The sequence below is a fragment of the Rhinatrema bivittatum genome, chromosome 2, assembly GCF_901001135.1.
Source record: "Rhinatrema bivittatum chromosome 2, aRhiBiv1.1, whole genome shotgun sequence".
Lineage (NCBI taxonomy): Eukaryota > Metazoa > Chordata > Amphibia > Gymnophiona > Rhinatrematidae > Rhinatrema > Rhinatrema bivittatum.
The window spans coordinates 757,174,694-757,199,491 of record NC_042616.1 but is presented as its reverse complement, the minus strand read 5'-3'; the positions used below and the strand labels follow the sequence as shown (position 1 = coordinate 757,199,491).

The 24,798-nt window shown below is 43.3% G+C and overlaps 1 protein-coding gene across 2 annotated transcripts in view; it reads left to right on the top strand.

Annotated features, from left to right (window-relative positions):
- The window catches only part of MRPL13 (mitochondrial ribosomal protein L13), a 102,442-nt gene that overhangs the window by 31,551 nt on the left and 46,093 nt on the right, over window positions 1–24,798 (top strand). For both annotated transcript variants that reach the window (XM_029591958.1, XM_029591957.1), the window contains exons 5-6: window positions 1,543–1,629; window positions 13,421–13,542. In XM_029591958.1, the coding sequence (XP_029447818.1) occupies window positions 1,543–1,629; window positions 13,421–13,542 (209 nt within the window). The remainder of the gene's footprint in view (window positions 1–1,542; window positions 1,630–13,420; window positions 13,543–24,798) is intronic.

Sequence of the window (24,798 nt, the reverse complement as noted above, 5' to 3'; positions counted from 1 at the left end):
ACCTAACTACTGAATTGGTATAATATATTTTCTTCATATTTTTCAATACATCCTTTGTCTGTAGATGTTTTCCAATCAGCTGAACACACCTCTCTTTTAGTGGATAGACTGTTCACCGCCATGTTTTGAATAGGAGAGACACAGTTTGTAGTCTGACATTATTCCCATGACGCAGGCATTGTATATGCAGAAATGCTGCAGCATCAGGAGTTTTGGGAATTTTTACTTGCAGTGACAATTGAAGTCTTAAGCGATTTGTATGAAGGGGAAGTTAATATCACTGTTTAAGAATGTAGCAACTATAATAAATTGGACGAAATAGTCTTTCTAAGGCATTGCAAGCGTAAGCTGTTGTTTTAAAGATGGACTTATCCTATTTCGGACGATTGGCATTAAAAGTGACAACTTCATCTTTGGATATGAACTTAATTTTTTTTTTCTCCAAGGACTGATTTTAAAGGATAGATAATCTGGTCTTGACACACTAATTTGAAGATTTTCTTCCTCATGAGAGACTAATTTTACAGTCTATCTGATTGTTGTTTCAAGACCTGCAAATAAGACTGGAGTGGCTACTTTCTACTTGTTGTAGTTATACTATATTCTGTATAATATACAGAGAGGATAGATGAGTGAGATTACTGTGAATGTGATGGAATGGTAAAGTGAATGTGGTGGTGTGACTAATGATAATTTTAGATTAAGCAGTTTTGTATTTTGCACTTAATAAAATTAAAAGTTGTAAACATTTACAAGAGGTAACTTGTGAGACATTATATATGGGATATTTTTTATGACAATCTTTTGTCTTTGTTTCACTTTTATAGAAGTGAATTAGCATAATACATACATAGCCAGTGCATATGAATGAAGGAGAAGCACAGCTCTTCATTGGAAGTTTCTTTTTTTTTTTTTTTTTTTAAATAAGAAGTCTCAAAATGACATTAGAGATAAGAGGCCTCCAAACACGGTCTAAGCTCTTTGTTTCTACTAAGACTGACGGTAGACAGCAGAGCCAGTGATATGTTTTATAATGTAGACATTCTTTCTGCAATGCTTGCATGTATCAGTTAGTAAAATAGGAAATGTCCATCCAGCAAATTTTGTTTATAGTTTTTTTATTTTATTTATAGGGTAGTAACTGCCACTTCATGCAAATTACCCCCAGGCCTTCTGTTACAGGTAGAAACTGCTGCTCTGTGCAGGTCATTTATTTAAAATATTTTTAGTTTGTTCATAACAAAATAATACACCCATGCCTTCAGTTACGGGTATTTCCAGTTACATAGACTGGTAGAAGAATATCCATAATGCTTTGCTGTCCTCCTTCAATTTTGTTTGGTTCAGAGAACAAGCACCTTTAAGATATGCTCAGAAAATGGTGGCCTGAATTGTTCCTGTCCACCCTGTTTTTTTCCCTCCATTAACTTCAGTCTATGCTCCTTAGAATGCAAATGCCAATATCTGTATTCTATATTAAACAAAATTGTTTTGTAAATTAAGGACGCCTAATTTTTTTAAATCTTTGCACTATTCTTACAGATTGTGAAACTAGCTATTTATGGAATGCTACCAAAGAATCTATTTAGAAGAACCATGATGCAAAGGTTGCATCTCTTTCCAGAAGATGTAAGTCCATGATTTTGTGATAATGAATTTCATAATAAGCAGTAATATAGAAAGAATAGTAATAATGATTTATATAGTTTCATATATCTTAACAGAATACAAACACATTCTGCGATTTACTCCAGCTACATGCACAGTGGTCGGCCAGGTTACACATTTCTGGCACCCTGACTGCAGGGAAGTTTTCAAAGGATAAAGGAAAAGGGGCAGTGTTGTCATTCAATTATAGTTCCATAAGCTGATGCACGTTAGCCTGCCCAGGGTCATACACAAAGTCATTGGGTGACAAAGATGTTCATTAAAGTATTAGTGTGTATTCTTTATTATAGTTGAAAGTTCTGACCTCTTTCCAGTCCTCAACCCAGTACAGTAGGTTATTGGAAATCCATTTTTCTGTTTAATAGGGATCCAGCTTCAGATCCCTTTTCCAAAAGTGGCACAGAGGCTGGTGGCACCTTATAGACTAACAGATTTATTGAGGCATAAACTTTCGAGGGCAAAAATCCATTATGTGAGATGCAAATAAAAAGATGAACTGCTGTCCTAGAAAGCTTATTCCTCAAAAAATCTGTTGGCCTGTAAGTAGTCCCTGTAAGTAGATATAGTTCCTTTGAATTGTAAATTTTTACTTTCCTTAGCATTCGGGTAGGTCAATCCCAACAAGGGAGTTATGCACCTCTACCAGCAGTTGGAGATGGAGCAAAAGCTGACGTAAAGGCTATATAGTCCCACCCCGACATCAGCCGGCCAGTATTCTCTGTTTCCAGCAGATGGTGGCCATGCATTTCCCCTCGGGAAATTGCCTGGGAGTTTAAAAAAAAAAGGAAGAAGAAGAAAGAAGTTGGAAAGGAGATGTTTATGTAGCACCGCTTGCCTCCTGAGATGATACTGTGTGGTCCCTCCCTCAGTAGAGTGCCTCAGTCTGGTAGCCTTGACTGGCGTGGACGTAAATTCCAATTAGCAGTTGCAGGCCAAGAGAAGCTTGACTGTGAAGTCTTTAGCCCTCTATCCTCGTAGCCGGGACCCGTTCCTGCTCTGTGCCAGGGAGGACTGAGCTCAGGTAAAAGTTTTTTAACTTTAAAAAAAACAAAAACGTCAGCAACAGGAAGACAGCAGGCGAAGGATCTGTTTCCTTGGCATTCAGCTGTCCTGCTCACGCCTCTGGGGAGTTCTGTGAGGTAAGGAGAGAGTGCATGTATGGTAGGTTGAGCAGCCATTTGGCTAGGTCCCCCTTCTAGGCTTCTCCCATTTTGCCGTGCAGTAGGCCGTAGGGTACTTTCGCGTGCTTTTTTGTTGCACATGCGCGTCCCGGTGTGCACCCTGTCTTGTTTCTGCATGTAATTGGGCGTTCTTCCTTCTGGGCTCTCATCTTGTGCGCCCAATTTAGGTGTTGTCCTGGGCGTCCAGTTTGAGCGTCCAGTGGGACAAGCGGCCTAGGTGCGTGGGCTTGGGCGCACATTTTTTGTGCTCCCATATTAGGTGCGCTTGTATGCACAGGAAAGCTAGGAGCGAGCCTTCTTTGGGCCGTGCGCTTACAGCCATGGCACCCGCAGCAAATAAACCTAAGCGCCTATCTATGTGTGCTGCCTGTCACATCAGGAGCTATTCAGCCGGAGCTTTCTTTAAGCCTTTGCCTAGATGCTCGGGGAGAGTTGCCTCCTTTTGATTTTGCCGACGATGGGCCATCTCCACATTCTTGGGGGGGAGTGGGACCAAGGGAGACATTGCAGGTGTGTCTCCTCCCCTGATTGGTCTGTGGGTCAAGTCCTCAGGGACACTAGTACACACAACATCAGGGTCGGGCCTGGAATGGACCCAGCCTCCTTTTCCTGGGTGGAATTCTTCCAGGATTTCAGACATTTCTACAGGGCTGGTCTCTTGAAGCGGCAGTTCCTACTAGGGATGAGAATCGTGTGCCATATCGTCTTAACGATTGAAATCGTGTGGCAGGAGAAGAAAATCGTGTTTGGCACGATAATTTCGTTGAAAAATCGTTAAAAATCGTTTTTTCCGATTAGTGCGCACTAACGGGAGTTAGTGCGCACTAACTCCCAGTTAGTGCGCACTAACTGAAAATGATACAAATAAACACTTTCCAGGTCACTGAAGGTCAGTTAGGAATGAATATGTGTTCCTATTGGCTGGCTGCCCTCTTATCTATTGATGTTACCAAGGTTACCACTGAGGTGATGGTTGGGGGGATGGGAAATGGAACTGGAAACTCACGAACACCAACAGAAAATGAAACAAAGTGTTCACACTTCCCAGGTCAGTAAAGGTCACTTAGGAATGAATATGTATTCCTATTGGCTGGCTGTGCTCTTATCTATTGATGTTACCAAGGTTACCACTGAGGTAATGGTTGGGGGGATGTGAAATGGAAACAGTTGGAAGCTTGACAAAAAAAGTAATGTGATGATCAGCACTCACGTGACTAGAACTTGTTTGTTTATTATTTTTGTTAGCAGGCACCTGAAATGCTAGTGCATGTTGAATTTGCCAATCACTGTGCATTTTAGAAAGGTGGTCCTGGCTGGAACTGTACACAGTTCAAATATATGTAATTGATTGTTGGTAAGTGTATTTTTTAAGTAGCCACACTGGCACCAGTATGTTTACTTTTCCTCCTACTTAACTCACTAGCTCAGCTTTGTAAGAAGGGCTTCTCTGCTTGTGTGTTGCTTTTGTTTGGTGTGAGGAGAGCAGAAACATCACATCTTTATTCAATCTACTACAGTCATCTCTTACAGTGCCCTATCCCTATTAATACCAGGAGTGTTGTGATCTTCCTGCACACACAGTGCCCTAACCCTGGCACCAGGGGTGTTGTGATTTTCCTGCACACAGTGCCCTAACCCTGGCACCAGGGGTGTTGTGATCTTCCTGCACACAGTGCCCTATCCCTATTAATACCAGGAGTGTTGTGATCTTCCTGCACACAGTGCCCTATACCCTATTAATACAGGAGTGTTGTGATCTTTCCTGCACACACAGTGCCCTAACCCTGGCACCAGGGGTGTTGTGATCTTCCTGCACACAGTGCCCTATCCCTATTAATACCAGGAGTGTTGTGATCTTCCTGCACACACAGTGCCCTAACCCTGGCACCAGGGGTGTTGTGATTTTCCTGCACACAGTGCCCTATCCCTATTAATACCAGGAGTGTTGTGACCTTCCTGCACACACAGTGCCCTAACCCTGGCACCAGGGGTGTTGTGATTTTCCTGCACACAGTGCCCTAACCCTGGCACCAGGGGTGTTGTGATCTTCCTGCACACAGTGCCCTATCCCTATTAATACCAGGAGTGTTGTGATCTTTCTGCACACACAGTGCCCTAACCCTAATAGGGCACACAGTGTGCAGGAAAATCACAACACCCCTGGTGCCAGGGTTAGGGCACTGTGTGTGCAGGAAGATCACAACACTCCTGGTATTAATAGGGATAGGGCACTGTGTGCAGGAAGATCACAACACCCCTGGTGCCAGGGTTAGGGCACTGTGTGCAGGAAAATCACAACACCCCTGGTGCCAGGGTTAGGGCACTGTGTGTGCAGGAAGATCACAACACTCCTGGTATTAATAGGGATAGGGCACTGTGTGCAGGAAGATCACAACACCCCTGGTGCCAGGGTTAGGGCACTGTGTGCAGGAAAATCACAACACCCCTGGTGCCAGGGTTAGGGCACTGTGTGCAGGAAAAATCACAACACCCCTGGTGCCAGGGTTAGGGCACTGTGTGTGCAGGAAGATCACAACACTCCTGGTATTAATAGGGATAGGGCACTGTGTGCAGGAAGATCACAACACCCCTGGTGCCAGGGTTAGGGCACTGTGTGCAGGAAAATCACAACACCCCTGGTGCCAGGGTTAGGGCACTGTGTGCAGGAAAATCACAACACCCCTGGTGCCAGGGTTAGGGCACTGTGTGTGCAGGAAGATCACAACACTCCTGGTATTAATAGGGATAGGGCACTGTGTGCAGGAAGATCATAACACCCCTGGTGCCAGGGTTAGGGCACTGTGTGCAGGAAAATCACAACACCCCTGGTGCCAGGGTTAGGGCACTGTGTGTGCAGGAAGATCACAACACTCCTGGTATTAATAGGGATAGGGCACTCTGTGCAGGAAGATCACAACACCCCTGGTGCCAGGGTTAGGGCACTGTGTGCAGGAAAATTACAACACCCCTGGTGCCAGGGTTATGGCACTGTGTGCAGGAAAATTACAACACCCCTGGTGCCAGGGTTAGGGCACTGTGTGCAGGAAGATCACAACAGTCCTGGTATTAATAGGGTTAGGGCACTGTGTGCAGGAAGATCACAACACCCCTGGTGCCAGGGTTAGGGCACTGTGTGTGCAGGAAGATCACAACACTCCTGGTATTAATAGGGATAGGGCACTGTGTGCAGGAAGATCACAACACCCCTGGTGCCAGGGTTAGGGCACTGTATGCAGGAAAATCACAACACCCCTGGTGCCAGGGTTAGGGCACTGTGTGCAGGAAAATCACAACACCCCTGGTGCCAGGGTTAGGGCACTGTGTGTGCAGGAAGATCACAACACTCCTGGTATAATACTGATAGGGCACTGTAAGAGATGACTGTAGTAGATTGAATAAAGATGTGATGTTTCTGCTCTCCTCACACCAAACAAAAGCAACACACAAGCAGAGAAGCCCTTCTTACAAAGCTGAGCTAGTGAGTTAAGTAGGAGGAAAAGTAAACATACTGGTGCCAGTGTGGCTACTTAAAAAATACACTTACCAACAATCAATTACATATATTTGAACTGTGTACAGTTCCAGCCAGGACCACCTTTCTAAAATGCACAGTGATTGGCAAATTCAACATGCACTAGCATTTCAGGTGCCTGCTAACAAAAATAATAAACAAACAAGTTCTAGTCACGTGAGTGCTGATCATCACATTACTTTTTTTGTCAAGCTTCCAACTGTTTCCATTTCACATCCCCCCAACCATTACCTCAGTGTTAACCTTGGTAACATCAATAGATAAGAGCACAGCCAGCCAATAGGAATACATATTCATTCCAAAGTGACCTTTACTGACCTGGGAAGTGTGAACACTTTGTTTCATTTTCTGTTGGTGTTCGTGAGTTTCCAGTTCCATTTCCCATCCCCCCAACCATCACCTCAGTGGTAACCTTGGTAACATCAATAGATAAGAGGGCAGCCAGCCAATAGGAGCACATATTCATTCCTAACTGACCTTCAGTGACCTGGAAAGTGTTTATTTGTATCATTTTCAGTTAGTGCGCACTAACTCGAGTTAGTGCGCACTAACTGGGAGTTAGTGCGCACTAACACGATTTAATGATTTTTAACGATAAATCGTTAGAATTTCTATTGTATCGTGTTCTATAACGATTTAAGACGATAATAACATTATCGGACGATAATTTTAATCGTTGAAAAACGATTCACATCCCTAGTTCCTACTAAGGTAGGTCCAGGTGCTCTGCCTGTCTCCATGGTCAAGTGCCATAGTGCAGTGTGGTCTGACAGAGCTCGCATGCAGGTAGTTCAGGATGATGATGGTGGTGGTGGTGGTGGGCTGTCAGACCCTGAAGACTCTCTGAGTGACTGGGCCTGACTCCTTGGGGATGCAGAAAGAAGGCTCCTATTTGGTCACTCTGCACAAGGCTTCTTGTTTCTTCCCCCTCTTGGATGCAATCCAGAAGTTGATCTGGAATGGAATGCGCTGGAAGCATCCTTGAAAGGAGGACACATCGTAGCAGGTTTATACCCCTGGATCTGCAGGCCTGAGAGCAGTTGTGTTTTCCTAAAGTTGATGCCTTGGTATGTTCAGGCATGGAATGTACCACCATTCCAGTAGAGGGAGGTGTGGCTCTGAAGGATGCTTAGGATAGAAGGATTGAGGCTATCCTGAAGCAGGCCTTTGAGGCAGTGACAATATACTTGCAAATTGCTTCTTGTTGTGCCTTGGTAGCTCAGGCTACCTTGCAGCTTTATTAAAAGTCTGGTAGCATTGGGTTCGATTTAGGACCTATGGTAGAATCGGGGGGCCACTTTCTTGGCTGATATGGGCTGTGACTTTGTATTCACAGCCGCCAGAGGAGCTGCTTCAGTTATTGTGGCCAAGTGACAGCTGTAGCTGTGCAGCTGGTCTGCAGATGCTATTTCAAAGTCCAATCTGACTAAGCTACCTTTTAAAGGCTCACTTTTGTTTGTCAGTGAATTGGAAAAAATGGCAAGAAAATGCGGAGAGACCCAGGTCCTGCGTTTGCTGGAGAATAAGAAGCCAGCTTCCCAGACTTCTCGGGCGAGTGGCTGCCCTTGACACTACCAGCATTTTCGGTCTTATAGGGGAGGTTCTTCCCAGACATCCTTTCCTTTCACCCCCAAGGTCCTCAAAAGGATACAGGCTCCAGAGGCGGAGCTCTTCGGTCTTCCAGTGAAGGTATCCGGGCTCACCTGGTGGTGCGGAAGATAGGTGGTCATTTCTATCTCTGTTTTATCACAGGTGGGCCCAGATTACTTTAGATCAATGGGTTCTCAAAGTGGTTCGAAACAGCTATGCTCTAGAATTTCTTCACATTCCTCCGTATGCCTTCATGGGCTCTCTATGCAACTCCCCTCAGAAGAGGATAGAAGTGGAAACAACATTACAACTGCTGTCAATTCTGAAAGAGGTGATCCCTGTTCCCAAATCATAGCAAAATACGGGCCGATATTCCATTTATTTTGTTGTGCTCAAGAAGGAAGGGTTGTTTCGACCCATACCAATCTCAGCGGTGTCAACCAACATCTATGAGTCACGCATTTTAGGAAGGAAACATTGCGCTCCGTCATGGCGGTTCAAGCAGGGGAGTACCTCACTTCTCTGGATCTGACAGAGGTGTATCTGCATATTCCCATCCGGCAGGAATATCAGCAGTTCCTCCGATTTTTGCCATCCTGGATCATCCTTACCAGTTTCAGGCCTTGCCTTTTAGATTAGCCACAGCGACCAGAACCTTTTCCAAGGTCATGGTAGTGGTAGCGGCAGACCTTCACAAGGAGGGCATTCTAGTTGGGGGTTGGTTTTCTTGCTACAGGAAGTAGGCTGTGTGGTGAATCTGGCCAAGAGCAATTTGCAGCCATCTCAGACCCTAGAGTTTCTTGGTATTTGATTAAATACAAGGCAGGGCAGAGTGTTTCTGCCAGAGTCTCGGATCCACTCATTGATGCTGAGAGTCTGATTCCTGCTGAACTCTGTTCGTCTGATTGTGTGGTCTTATCTACAGGTCCTAGAGTTAATAGTTGCCACATTAGAAGTGGTTCCCTGAGTGAGGGCACATATGTGCTCTCTGCAGCATGCCTTGATCTTCCGATGGAGTCCACAGTTGCAGAACTATGTGGTGAGGCTGCTCCTTCCATTAGAAATCCCAGTTGAACAGGTGGTTACATGCAGACGATCTCAGGAAGGGAATTTTCCTGATGATCCCGGATTAGTTGGTACTCACGAGAGATGCAAGCCTCTGGTGCTCAATGTCAGGAGTTGGTAGTGCAAGGGCACTAGAATTCAGTGGGGTGGCAGTGGAACATCAACAGCCTGGAGGCACGAGCAGTTCGGTTGGAATGCCTGCGGTTCGCCAAATGACTAGAGACTCGGGCTGTCCAAATAATGTCTGACAATGCAACAACAGTGGCTTACATCAGTCAGCAAGGTAGAACCAAGAGTCATTGGGTGTTGAAGGAGATAGGTGTGCTCATGGTAAAGGCGAGCAGCATCTCCTATCTGCCTCTCACACTCACCAGAAAGGACAGTATTAGAGCTGATTTCCTCAGCAGGAGCAGCTTGGACCCAGGAGAATGGAAGCTGGTGGATGAGACCTTTCAGCTTCTAGTGGACCGCTGGGGCCTACCGGATCTAGACTTGTTGGCAAACTTCAGCAACATGAAAGTTTCACGCTGCTTCAATCACAGGTGGGATCCTGTGATCCCACCTGTGATTGAAGCAGCGTGAAGCAATGGACATAGACACTCTCTTTCAGGAGTGTTCACATGGCGCCCTATTGTATGCGTTCCCGCCTTGGCCTTTGATAGGATGGTTCTGTACCAGCCTATCTGTTAGAAGCTTCAGATTGGGCTCAAATGCCGTGGTATGCCAATCTCCAGAGACTTCTGGTTAGCAGTGCCCTCCAGCTACTGTCTGATGGATCTGTTATGTCAGGAGCCCATTGTATAGGAGGATCCGAGTCGGTTCTGTCTTACAGAGTAACCATTGAAAGGGTTTGGCTGTTGAAGCGTGGTTATTCGCCTTCTGTAATTTCCACTCTTCTTCAGGCCTGGAAGTTTTCTATTTCTCTAGTTTACGTTAAAGTTTGGAGGGTCTTTGAGGCCTGGTGTACTGAATGAGGTACTCAAACACTCAAGGTGGATATTGCTTTGATTTTGCAATTTTTACAGGACAGTTGCCTAAGGGTTTGGCTCTTAATACCTTGAAGGTTCTCAAGTTGTGGCACTGGCTTGTTACAGGGGGAAGAATAAGTGGAGGGCCTTTGTCTTCCCATTCGGAAATGCCCCCATTTCTTGAGGGGAGTTAAACATCTTTGTCCCCCATTGCGGCTTCCTTTGTGGGATTTTTAACTTGGTCCTCAAGATCTTGGCAGGTCCGACTTTTCGACCACTGTGTATTCTTTCCTTGCAGCTGCTTACTTTGGTACAAGAAAAACTGTCTTCAATCTGTTTGGCTTGTCTGGTCTTTGAGCTGCAGCCTCTTTTTGATGTTAGCCTTTTATCAGTATGACTCTGGGTGCGGTTCAGCTTCGGACTATGCCTTCCTTTTTGCCCAAAGTGGTTTCGGACTTCCATTTCAATCAGTCCATTTCTCTGCCTGCCTTGGACAAGGACAGAGATAAAGCTCAGTACTGCCTTTTACATTCCTTGGACGTAAAGCGTCATTTACTGTACTACTTGGAAGTGACTAAGACTGCTCAGAAGTGTGGTCCGCCTGTTTGTGCTTCATGGTGGAAGTAAGCAGGGGGCATCAGCAATGCAGGCAATGATTGCCCACTGGGTTAAGGAGGTCATTACGGCAGTTTATGTTGCTGCTGAGGTTTCCTTACCAAAGCAGATATGACTGCATTCCATGAGGGCTCAGGTGGTATCATGGGCGCAGCGTCGTTTCTTGTTGCCTGCTGAAATTTGCCTCGCAGCGACATGATCACCCCTTCTCCAAGCATTACCACTTGGATGTTAGGGCTAGGGTGGATGCCACTTTTGCATGGGTGGTTTTGCCTGGGGCACTGGCAGCTTCCCACCCTTTTCAGGATTAGCTTCTGTACATCCCACTCATTGGGATTGACCTACCCAAACGCTAAGGAGGGAGAAATTACTACTTACCTGATAATTTATTTTCCTTGCCCTCAGCTGCCAGATTTGAATTTTGTGGTTAGCCTTCATAGGGCAAGCAATGCACAGTATGATTCCTGCTCTTAGTTGATGATTGGTAAGTGGCTTCTCTAGCTCTTAGTTTTCTAGATATGCTCCTTCTTTTGGCTGAGCTCAGCGTTCCAGTTGGTTGAGAAACGCGAATGGTTGCCTGTTGTTAATGTTCACGTTTAATTGGGTTTGTCCACAGTTTGACTTTTCCAGAGAATATTGGGGGGCAGATATCAGGGCAGGACTATATAGCCATGACGTCAGCTTTTGCTTCGTCTCTATTTGCTAGCAGAGGTGCATAACCCACTCGTTGAGATTGATCTACCCTTCACTAAAGGCAAGGAAATTATCAGGTAAGTAGTAATTTCTCTGTCACAGTCACCTCTGTCGACACCTTAATCGAAAGGTCAATATAACTTTTAACAATTAATATATTAGGCATTTAACAATTCATAAAAGTCCTGTTCATTAGAGCTTTATCCCGTTGCATGCACTATCTCATCAGAGGCCTTTGTTTTACTCAGTGTATGGGCTTCTTCAGGGGAGAAATTCACAAAGTCAAGGAAGATACCATGAGGACTTTAATCACAAATTCTTCAGAGGATTGTTATAAATTGACATTGCTTTGTATCACCTGAGCTGTAGCCAACTGATCTGGTTGTAATCAGACAATTATGTAGGGTGGTATCATCTTGGGTACAATATTTCTTTTTGAACCATACTATTAATAAGTTGCTTATTCCTTATAGCGAATGTTGCCGCTAAAATAACAGCCGTGGGAGTGATCCTCCATGTTTGTATGAAAGGTCAGTGTAATAGATATATTGACCTTTTGATTAAGGTAGTTTTCAAACATAAGCAATCTATGGTATTACAAAAAATATTTTACAAGGTATTGTATAGGTTTATAGTTTATTAAGTGTTAAATAGGTGATTATATCGATTGTATGTGGTTGTACCATATATCTAGTGTTTCAACATTAGGATAATCTGTTTTTATGGTGAATGTGTATGTTGAACTCGTGTGATTGGTTTTGAATATGGAATGATAGTATTTTGTGTATTAGGTGAGTGGGTTGGTATCTTTCAGATTTTAATATTGTTCTATGTACAATATATTCATTATATACAATAAAAATATTTTGATAATACTTATGTAAAAATTATGGTAATACTCTTTCATTTATATAATTTTGAGTATTCATATTTTTATATACAATAAAAGCCAGCATATTTATGAATATAAAAACTCAAAATTATATAAATGAAAGAGTATTACATTAATTTTTTGTGTGTACAGGAAAGCTTACATTTACCAAGTATCAATCTGCTCTATCACAACCGGGAAGCAATCTCTCTCCCCTTCTAGCTATTATCACTCTTCAGTTCAGTAAGCACTGCCTTTCCCTTTGCCAGTTACACCTTTTCTATCCATATATCTGAAACTATGTTATGAAAAATGCATGTAGGGTTCCCAAAACACAGCCTAGGCTGTCTCTCTTAATTCTGACCCCTTCACATTAGCTTGTGCACACCTGATGTTTACCGCTTATTCTCACAGTAGTAAGTCATGTAATGTGTGGATGTGTGAGAACTCTGAGTTCACTATAGTCCTAACTTCTACATACATCCACAACCAGAGTAGTCCATTGGGGGCCCATGCAGTATTCCAGTGTGGTGGTGGGGGAAGCTCCCCCAATATATGGATGTTCCAGCTGAGCTTCGTAGGCAGCTAAGTCCTCTCTGGAACATTGTCTTCTAGCTAGACAAGATACCGACCCATGCCCCGTCAATCCCATCAGGTTTGGGCAGGGTAACCAGGGGGAGTGGATGGTAATTAGGAGGGGTTTAACTCCTCTCCAACCCTTCTCCTCTGCAGAAATGGAGACTGTCTCCTTGAGAAGATCTCTTCTTTAGAAGACAATGGCAGATTAGGAGAATGGCAGATGCCATTCCACTTGATTTGCAGAAGGAGGATCAGTTTGGGCATCCACGAGATACTCAGGAAGTCCCATATAAGAATGTGGGGGTCTCCCTTTTTTCTGCTGCCGTACAGGTTTGTGATGGTTGAATCTGTTCAGAATAAGGTCAAGAAGTTTAAGACCTATTCTATTCTGGGCATTCTTGAGGGGAAGGTGTATCAAGAAGCTATATTCAGTACTTCTGTAGCCTCCTATCAATCTTTAAGATTGTTATTCTCAGGAAAATAAGTATTTAAAAATGAATGTAATATGGAGTATTCATTTCTTTTTGTTACTACATCTCCTCCTCATTTATCATGGGTTAGAAAAAAGATCATTGTCAGTCCATCTTTAACTGTGTCTGCTGGATCTCTCTTTCCTGTAGGTCCACATTGAAAAGAGATTGTTTTTGTTACTTACTAGGTTATTCCAGAAGATATTCTTAAGAATCTAGTAGAAGAGCTCCCTCAGCCACGAATAGTGCCTAAGAGGTTGAATGAGTATACACAAGAAGAAATTGATAACTTTCCACGACTCTGGACTCCGTATGTATTTAAAAACCCTTGAAGTAGCATTTAAGATTGTGGACAGATAGCTTTGTTCTTAAGAATTATTAATGAAATGCAGTAAAAATGCTATTTGCCAACTACAAGGATACATTTTTAAATTTTGAAATGCTTTATATAACTTATCACTTTTGCTAGTTTTGAAATCAGCATATGGCTTCTTTTAGGTAAATTACTTTGTTTGTGATATACAAGAAAATATATCCCGGTCAGCTTCATTATAGTTACGGTGCTCTGTTTTCTTTGGCAGTTCAGAAGTATATTCTACCTCAAGGATTAGAAAATTGTCAGTTCTTTGACATTTTTGCATAAACTTACAAAAAGCTGAGCATTACTTAATGTGTAAAACAAAAATCAATTTTAAACAGGGGCAACATTAGCCCTGGGCACATGGGGCCCATGCCTCAAGTCTCCTTCAGTGGCTGTCAGGCCACAAAGAAAAGGAAAGGCCCAACAGGACTGCTGCTTTGTCCAAAGAAGAGGCCTGACAGGCCTCTGCGGACAACATCCCGCAGCAGCCAAAGAAGTGTTCTGTAAAAGGCGAAGAGGCCCAGAGTGAGAGCCTGTATGAGTGTATATGGAGGAATGAGTGTGGTTGTGTATATATGAAGGAGCCTATGAGAGTGAGAGCATGTGTGTGTATGTATGAGAGAGAGGGAACCTGGGGGTTGAGATCATTTATATGTGTGTGTGTGAGAGTTAAAGGGAGTCTGTGGGTTGAGAGTGTGTATAAATGGGTGTGTGTGTGAGAGAGAGAGGAAGTGTGTATTAGAGCGTGTGTGTGTGTAAGAGTGAAAGGGGAAATGTGTATGTGTGCGAGAGGGGAAAAGTAGGTATGCGAACATGTGTATGTGTGTGAGGAAAAAGGGGGATGTCTGTGTGAGAGAGAGGTGAAATGTGTATGAGAGAATTAGGGGAAGTATGAGAGTGTGTATGAGAGTGATAGGGGAAGTATATATGAGAGAATGTGTGTATGAGAGACATAGGGAAAGTAAATATGTGATAGGGGAAGTATATATGAGAGAATGTGTGTGTGAGAGACAGACAGGGGAATTGCCTCAGGTTCACTCTGTCAGGTAGTGCTGGAAGAGGGAATCGTTAAAAATGAGTACCCTTGTAGCTCACTTTTTCTCTTCATGACCCCATGTCTTATAAGTGTAACACCATTGATCCTAGGAGTTAATGTATTAGTATGAGAACAGTAATTATTTTATGACAGAGTTCAATAAGGAATATTCCATAAAAAAAATATGCTTTTTTTTATATATGAGTAAATTGATGAAGTATTTACTAAAATGGATATAGAAAGAAAAAATGGCTAGTTTACTTATACCAGATCTCGGACTGTTATCCCCTGTTGCAGCAGAGTTAAAGTCAGCAACCTGGAGTTCACAATTCGTACTATATTTATAACTTTCATCTGCTTATTTGCTTATACACTTACACACTTATGTTTATGTTTATACGCTTATAGGCTTATACACTTATAAGCTTAATTACTTAGAGGCATACATATCTCTTTCAGTTTAACTGGCTGTATGCCCATTCTTCCCATCTAGCTATCCAGCTACATTGCAAGTTTGTTAAAAGCTTTAAGCTAATAAAATAATTAAGTACTGTGTTGTAAATTCTTTTTTTTATGGCACATCATAAGAATTTAATGGCTTCCAAAGAACTTTGTGTTGTGCTGTTGTCTGGGACGCCTTCCAGATCTTTTAGCTAAAGACATGTAATCTTGAAGAAAGGTCACCAGAGTCCCTTCTGGCAGTGTGTTTGTGAGAAATTGTATTATCTCTCTATTACTCATCTCTATATACTTAGGAGTCAAGTGAAATCCGATATTGGAGATTTCTGTCTACATTCCTCAGCTCTGTACTGAGGATGAATTAACAGGCAATATTCTTTTCTTAAAAGGTAATGGGTTTCTTGTCATCAGTGATTGAGACCCCTATGACAGAAGTGTATATGATAGTGTGTGTGTGTTTGTGTGAAAGAGAGGGGGGAGTATGTATAAAAGCATGTGTGAGAGAGGGGAAAGTGTGTATGAGAGCATGTGTTTGTGTGAGAGAGGAAGTTTTTATGAGAACGAGTGTGTGAAAGAGAGAAGTTTGTATGAGAGCATGTGTGTGTGAGAGAGTTTTTATGAAAGCATGTGTGTGTAAGAGGGAGGTTTTTATGAGTGTGTGTGTGAGAGAGAGGGGGAAGTTTGTATGAGAACGTGTGTTTGTGTGAGAGAGAGGAGAAGTGTGTTTGAGAGCATGTGTGTGAGAACGGAAGTGTATATGAGAATGTGTGTGTGAGAGGGGATGCGTATGTGAGAGAGAGGAGGGAAAGCATATGGGAGAGAGATTGAGAGTGTATGCATAAGAGAGAGAGTGTGCTGAAGAACATATGTATGTATGTTTGTGAGAGAGAAAGAAAGAGATAGGGAGTGTGGTATGTATGAGAGTGAATATGTATGTGTTGCAGAATGTGTGTATGTGACAGAGAGAGAATAAAGTTTGTGTGCCCCTCAGCCCACCCCACTAATCCAAGACATTGAAGGGTTTCTGGAAATCAGAAAATTCCTAGGTATGAACAGCAGAATTTTTTTTTTTTTTTTTATCCTTATGAGTTTTAATTGTTGAGTGTAATTTGATGTGTCTGCTGTTTTGAAATATTTTATTGGTGTTTAGAAAATGTTTAAAACTTTTTGGAGTTTTTAATTATTGAATGTTATTCTATTTTGTCAGCTGTTTCAAAATATTTATTCATTTTATTATGCTTTTACTATTATAATTGTTTTATATTTCTTGCTTTTATTAGATATTTTATGAAGAATGGTGATATTTCTGTTTTCCATTGTTGCACTGCATACAGAGTTTAGCTTCTTGCGGTTTTCAGTTCAGTTTTTGTCTGCACTTTTGTATTTATACTTTAGAGTATATATACTTTATTCTGTATTTGGAAGGGTCTGTCTGTGTTCTGTTTATGTGATTGAGATGAAGTATTCCGCCAGCTTGTAGTTTCTACATAGGGATCTATAACAGCCTGATTTATTTATTTTTTTCCTAATTGGAAGAGTATTATGTTTTAGGGCCTGGTGTAATTGCAGTATTTCCTTTTCATCGGAAGGGCCAGGAACTTTTTTTTTTATATTGTATGTTGTCTGCTTTGTGTTAGTTTTTTGGGGTTTTTTTTAAATTGAATTATGTATATTTTATTGTAAACAGCCTAGGGCTTTGGTGAAGGAGGTATATGAATTAAAATAATAAATAAATACATTGTTTTGGGGGAGGAGGGGAAGTTGCTGATCATAATTATCAAAATTTCTTGCTTTAAATATTGTCTTAACTAGTTTTTATAACTTATATTGCAAGAATCAGAATACATTTATATTTTCCTTTTTTCGATTGTTTTCTTCCTTTGTTTCACTGCCTCTTTTCTCCTCTTATCACACTGTTCTTCACTGTATTCTGCTTCTCCCTATCCATAAGTTTCTCCACTTTACTGTCTTCCCTTTTCTCCTTTGCCACCTTCTCCTTTTCTGTCTCTCTCTCTCTTGCTTCAGTTACCTTCTCTCTATTGTGTCATCCCCTTCTCTCCTTTGGTCTCATATCCCTCCCATTTCTTTTCCTGATCACCACCCATGTGAGCTGCTGCTGTGCTGCCTCCTTCACCTTCCTTTCCATCTCTCTTCCCCCATCCAACCATTAGTATCCTCCTGTCTCTCCCAACCTCCTATCCAACTGTCAGGTGCCTTTTCTTCTGACCAACAGCCGCCTCCTCTCCCTCCCCTCCCTTACCATACAAACAGCAACTTCCTTCTCTCTCTCACTCTCTCCCCTTCCCACAGACACCAGCCTCCTCTCTTCACCCCCAGACATAAGATGCCTGCTCTCTCTCCCCCACTCCATAGACACAAGCCATCTGCTCTTTCTCTTCCTCCCCATAGTCACAAGGCACCTTCTATCTCCCCATCCACAGAACTCAAGTTCCCAGGTATGTCTATCATTGCAATATAATTTTTACCCTGGTATAGCACTGTCCCATTGGTTATCCTCTTTCCACCATGTCTCTGAGATGCCAATTAAGTATATGTCATCATTCACTGCTATACACCCTAACTCTCCCATTTTAGTTCTTAGACTTCTAGCATCAGCATACAAACATTTCAAAGTGTGCTTTTTGTTTGTATTAACATTCAGCTTTTTAGATGAGAGGGATAAATTGGAATCTTTTAGCTTAGGTGAGTCTTTAATTATAGGCACTTGGACTACGTTTCTTATTATTGGAACCTCTCTGTTGGGATGCCCTAACTTTAATGCTTCATTAGTATCCTTCGAAGATACCTCCCTCTGAACCATGCGCTGCTGAGTGACTGTCAGCTTTCCCCTTAGAGCAGCTTTTAAACTAAATCAATCTACTTTTTAAAGGTTAGTGCCAGCAGCCTGGTTCCTCCCTGGTTAAGGTGAAGCCCATCCCTTCGGAAAATACTCCCCCAGTTCCTTACAAAACTAAATCCCTTTTCATTGCACCTCGTGTCATCCACGCATTGAGACTCCGGAGCTCTGCCTGCCTCTGGAGACCTGTGCATGGAACAGGGAGCATTTCAGAGAATGCTATCCTGGAGGTTCTGGATTTCAACTTTCTACCTAAGTGCTTAAATTTCACTTCCAGAATTTCCCTCCCACATTTTCATATATCATTGGTGCCCACATGTACCACGTTAGCCAGCTCATCCCCAGCACTGTCTAAAATCTACCAAGGTAACGCGTGAGGTCCACCACCTTCATACCAAGTAGACATGTTACCATCCTCACGCCCACCAGCCACCCAGCTGTCTACATTCCTAATAATTGAATCATCAACTATGACAGCTGACCTAACCCTTCCTTCCTGGGCAGTAGCCCTGGGAGACGCATCCTCTGTGCAAGAGGACAGTGCACCACCTGGAGAGAAGGCTCTTGCAACAGAATAATTTCCTGCTGTACCAGGTTGATGCTCTCCAATCAGGAGGCCATTTACCTCCAAGACTGCACCAGGGCTGCCAGACTAGAGTTGGCACTTGGCTACGATGAACCTGAAGGTCTCATCTACATACCTCTCTCTGTCTGCCACAGCTGCTCCAGGTCTGTCACTCTAGCCTCCAGAGATCGAACTCTTTCTCTGAGAGAAAGGAGCTCTTTGCACCAGGTGCACACATGCAACCTTTCACCGGCAGATAAAAAAAAATCATACATGTGACACTTGATTCAAAAGACTGGGATGCCCCCCTCTTGCTGCTGGATTGCTGCCTTCATCTTAAATTTGTTCAGTTCCTGGTTAAGTTTAGATTGCTATAGGAGTAGGAATGCATACAATTAAGGTCCTTCAAATGTATTAGTGTATTCACTATTTATCTAGAAGTGACCTACAAGGGAATTATTAAAAATCTTGATAAGGCATGGGGAACTTCTGAATTTAAGTTAAAAGGCTGATTGATTTATTTATCTATCTATCCATCTATTTATTTATTTATTTATTTATTGTATTTTGTGTGAAAGTGTCACCTGCCTATAAATTAAAGGATGAGCTAGGGATGGGTGGGAGGGAGGGAGAGAAAGACAAACACACAAACTCCTGGTTATTTTGCCTGTCTTCTGACTAGCTATTTAATATAGACACACAAACACACTAAAGAATATACCTCGGTAGTTTACTTCTCCCCAAAACATTTAAGTTCTAAAATTTCCCCAAGCAGTACTTACCGATTCTTTCAGCCACCAGCAAGATGATCCTCTCCTCTTAGTGCTCCCACTGGATTGTAGGTTAGTGAGCTCTTCCCTTCTATTTTGCTAAGTAAAAAATACATTGTTCTAAGCAGATCACAATTATAACATAAAACAGCAAAATAAACACATCATAAAACATAAAATGATGAAAAAACAATCAATATAGTTAACATAATGAACATGTTGTACTAAAATTAATACCAAAAAGTAGGTTATCTGTAAAAATTCTTCCCTAGTTTTATGGCTGCTAGGGACATAGTGCATAATAAGAAATGAAATGTTCTTTTATTCAGTTCATATTGACATTTAATTCCTCTGAGAACTTTTGTGGGTTTCGTGGACCCTTGGCCCAAGGTGGAGGTTGATGCTACCTGAGGGGTAGGACCCCACAGGTCCCCATCGTCGGGAGGCGAGGTCAGCTGCAGCAGGGACACGACTATAGTTCAGTAGAGAAGGAGATGTCCTGCGTCACTGCCATGTGATCACAGGTGCCTGCACTAAGGTATACTGCGAGGCTCCCCGAGGAGCAGGACAGAGAGGCACAGTTCAGAGGAATCGCAGTACTTGGCAGGTCTGGAGATACAATGTATCAGAGAAGGAATCTCCAAAGCAGAGGTGTGCTGGGCAGGCCCAGAGGATCGGGGAGCACAGAGACACAATCTCTGGAGGAGTAATGTAGAGACTGCCCCGAGGGGTGGAACAGCGTAGCAACAGAGTCTCTGGTGTAATGACATAGGGGCTGCCCCGAGGAGCGGGGAAGCGCAGAATCAAGACTCTGAAGTAGTGACATAGACTGCCTTGAGGAGCAGGGGAGCATAGAGTAAAGCCATTGGAGTAGTGACGTAGAGACTTCCCCGAGGAGTGGGGAAGCGTAGAGTCAAAGTCTCCAGTGTGGTAAAGTAGAGACTGCCCCGAGGAGCAGGGAAGCGTAGAGACGGGATCTTTGGTAGGCAATGCTGACGCTACCCCGAGGAGCAGGGAAGCCTGGAGACCAGGTCTCTGGAAAGGAAGCGCCAGCAGGCCCCCAAGGAGCGGGTACCCGAGCCAGAGTCCAGGTCAGAGAGTGGGGATCCAAGGCAGGAACCGCGGGTCCAGAGAGACAGGAACAAGCACCAGAGAAGTCAGGGAACTCGTTGCTAAGTCAGTTTGCGTAGGCCAAAGGAGGTGCTTAAATATCTCAAGGTAATGATGTCATCAGTCGGAGATGGCCCAGGACTTCCCGTCATTGGCCCTTTAAATAGAGAACAGATGGCGCGCGTGCCTAGGAAGGCCCGGAGTCAGAGCGTGGATTGGTGGCGTCATGGCCGCTATGTGGAGCTGAGAGGACCAGGAACAGTGCGGCAACAGTGGCTGGCCAGAGCCGTGAGTTCACCTGGAGTGGAGGGCCAGGCATGGCAGGATGTGAGTTGGGTCGGCCGCGGCTACCCGCAGCCGACTGTCATAAGAACTAGGTTTTGAGTAAGATTATCAATAACTAACTTTTCATTAAGGTAATCTAATTATTATTTTTTTTTGTTAAACTTGGTCATGGCTTACTGTGTGTTTTGCTAATTAAAAACATGTGTAACACATAATTGTTTTGGTGAGTTTTTTTGGTTTTTTTTTAACAGTCAAAGCTATCTAGCTTTCTTGCATTTACTACTTATTTTAAAATTTTGTAGACAAGATTCTACATATCCTGTTGCACTTGGAGGTGGACCTTTGACCTGGAGCAGTGTAGAATGGCTCCCTGGTAGGGACCAGGAAGCACCTGCCCCCAGGGGGGCGGAGCACTGGAGGAGACAGAGGCTAGGATGAGCTTCACCACTGGAAGCCCGTGGTCCCCCCGGGTGGAGCCCATAGGGACCCGGGCCGCTTGGACGTAGGTGGGCCTCGCAGGGTCTCCTGGAGAAGTAGTAGAGAGGCGTGCCCACGAGCAGCAAGGAAGCGCAGAACCAAGGAAGGCCAATACAAAGTAGGCGATGACAAGGCAAGGGACAAAGCCAGAATCAGGAGACCCCGGTCGATGGCAGCCGGGGTCAGAATCCGAGGAGTAGTCAACGAAGCAAGGGTCAGTTCCAGAGGTCAGACGGGGTCACAAGGCAGGCAGAAGTCAGGATCCAGGCAGCGAGCAGAATGGTCAAGGACCCAGTACCAGAGAGACAGTCCGAGGGTACTACCTGGGGAGACAGGAGAGAGATGCTGTAACAGAAGGATGCTGGACAAGGCTGGAACAGTAGGACGCTGGAACAAGACTGTGAACACGGAGGCAAACTAGTACACTTACAGTGCCGACCTGATTGCCAAGGCAAGGAAGTGCAGGCAGGGACTTCCTGATATCATACGTTCAATCAGGGCGCGCCGCAGAGCTAAGACCTGCCCCTGGCCCTGCAAGAGACTGGGCGGTCCCCATGCACTTAGGGATGTGGACAACGCCACTGAGGACGCCGAACTCCGGCGTGAGGCCTGGTGCGCAGTGGAAGGCCCAGCGACCGCCACCGCAGGGCGCCAAGGCCTGGAGATGCTTGGGGCTGCTGCTGGGGAAGCCGACCCGTGACCTGCAGAGTTGCTAGAAACATAGAAATGACGGCAGAAGAAGACCAAACGGCCCATCCAGTCTGCCCAGCAAATTTCGCACTTTTTTTTTTTCCATACTTATCTGTTTCTCTTGGCTCTTAGTAACCTTTTGGTTCTATTTCCCTTCCACCCCCCACCATTAATGTAGAAAACATAAACTGGCTCCATTGGGACTTGAACCAAAGACCTTCTGCTTGTGAAACAGATGTGATAACCTCTACACCATGGAACGGTTTCTTTCCATGGTGTAGAGGTGAGCAGGCCCGGGCGCGCAACATATCCTTCCTGAATGGGTTTTTTTTGTTTGTTTGTTTGTTTTGTTTTTTTAAATCCACTGAGTTTTATGGAATGGCTCGAAAAAATGTTGGCATTTTGAATAGAGCATTCTTCTTCCTTTCTCCACTTTTAGAAAATAAAGAAAAATGAGAAGCTTCTAAAGACAGTATAAGAACTTTTTCTGTATTGCATTGTCTATAATACTTTTGTATTTTAAGTTGTGTTCCCAAATGAGGGTGTTTTACCTGAAGCCATCTGTTTGATAAAGGAGAAACTATAGTGTCAGTGAAAATGTCACTTTTTTCCTTCAGCATTTTGTGCTGATGCAGTGGGTAAAACCCATAATTTGTAAAACATGCTAAAATCTTTGATTATGTCTTTCTTTGTTAGATGTAAGGCTACGAAACATGGTAGAAAATTATAGGTCTTGTCACTCCAGCTGTTTTAGGATGATCAAAGATGTTGTATAACCATTTTTCGTCCCCTCTATGCACACTCCCCCTGTGTTCTTCAGGATTTATGTCTGAGATGGTGCTGTTTACCCTCACTGAATTCCATAGTTTTCTTTGCTGTACCAGATCATTCTTATGTGAATGACAGATGTTCTGTTCTGTTTTTCTGAAATGTCCTCTTTGGTGCTTTATTCTGCTCAACAAGGTTTTGGAGAAGAACCACAGATAAATTACAAGAGTGCATACATGGTGAAGAGATAGATAACACTTCATTTCTCCGAGCGCAATCAGGATGGTAGTCCTCACACATGGGTGACATCATTAGATGGAGCCCCGATGTGGAAAACTTATGACAAAGTTTAAGAAAATAAGAAATTACCCTTCTGGGTCAGACCAAGAGTCCATCAGGCCCAGCATCCTGTTTCCAACATTGGCTAATCCAGGCTACAAGTACCTGGCAAGTACCCAAAAACTAAGTATATCCCATGCTACTGATGCTAGTAATAGTAGTGGCTATTTTCTAAGTCAACTTGATTACTAGCAGGTAATGGACTTCTCCTCCAAGAACTTATCAAAACCTTTTTTTAAACCCAACTGTATTTCGCCCCCAAGGCGACAGTTTTAGTTCCTTGTAAACCGGTGTGATATGTATATTATACAGGAACATCGGTATATAAAAAAATAAATAAATAAATAAATAAATAACCCATTCCCTGGCAACAAATTCCAGAGTTTGTGCGCTGATTGAAAAATAATTTTCTCCGATTAGTTTTAAATGTGCTACATGCTAATTTCATGGAGTGCCCCTAGTCCTTCTATTATCCAGAAGAGTAAATAACCGATTCACATTTATCCATTCTAGACCTCTCATGATTTTAAAGACCTCTATGATATCCCCCCTCAGCCGTCTGTTCTCCAAACCGAACAGCCCTAACCTCTTTAATCTTTCCTCATAGAGGAGCAGTTCCTTCCCCTTTATCATTTTGGTCACCCTTCTCTGCACCTTCTTCATCGCAACTATATCTTTTTTGAGATGCGGCGACCAGAATTGTACACAGTATTCAAGGTACGGTCTCACCATGGAGCGATACAGAGGCATTATGACATTTTCTGTTTTATTCACCATTCCCTTCCTAATAATTCCTAATATTCTGTTTTATTTTTTGACTGCTGCAGCACACTGAGCCAACTATTTCAATATATTATCCACTTTGACACCTAAATCTCTTTCCTGGGTGGTAGCTCCTACTGTGGAACCTAACATAGTGTAACTACAGCATGGGTTATTTTTCCCCCTATATGCATCACCTTGCACTTATCCACATTAAATTTCGTCTGCCATTTGGAAGCTCAATTTTCCAGTCTCACATGGTCCTCTTGCAATTTATCACAATCTGCTTGTGATTTAACTACTCTGAATAATTTTGTATTTCTGCAAATTTGATTACCTCACTTGTATTCCTTTCCAGATCATTTATAAATATATTGAAAAGCACAGGTCCTAGTACAGATCCTTGAGGTACTCCACGATACACCCTTTTCCTTTGAGAAAATTGTCCATTTAATCCTACTCTCCGTTTCCTGTCTTTTAACTCCCCTATCCCATGACTTTTTACTTTTCTTAGAAATTTTTCATGAGAAACTTTGTCAGATACCTTCTGAAAATCTAAATACACTACATCTGCCGGTTCACCTATTTGTACATGTTTATTAACCCCTTCAAAAAAGTGAAGCAGATTTGTGAGGCAAGACTTGCCTTGGGTAAAGCCCACCTCTGGGAGATCCCGGATGGAGATCTATTTGCGTTCTTCTGAAATAGGAAGGTGCCTCTGTTCTACTTTCTGTATAGGTCAGATGGCAAACCAGCCTTGTCATTGGGGCAAGGGTCTTTTGTACACGTATCCTCCTATTTCCTTAGTGGTGAAGACTCTTGAAGCTTCACGAGGACAGGGGACTTATGATTCTCATTGCCCAAGACAGATTGTCCATCTGGAGACCGATGAGTCTGGGGACTTCCCCAGATCTCATCACACAAGATTGAGGCAGGCTGTGGCATCCCAACATCCAGACCCTATCGCTCACATCCTAGATATTGAGCAATTAATTCTGCAGCCACTTGATCTTTCAGAGGATATGTCTCAGGTCCTAGTGGCTTCTAGAAAGCCTTTCACTAGAAAGTCCTATGGACTGAAGTGAAG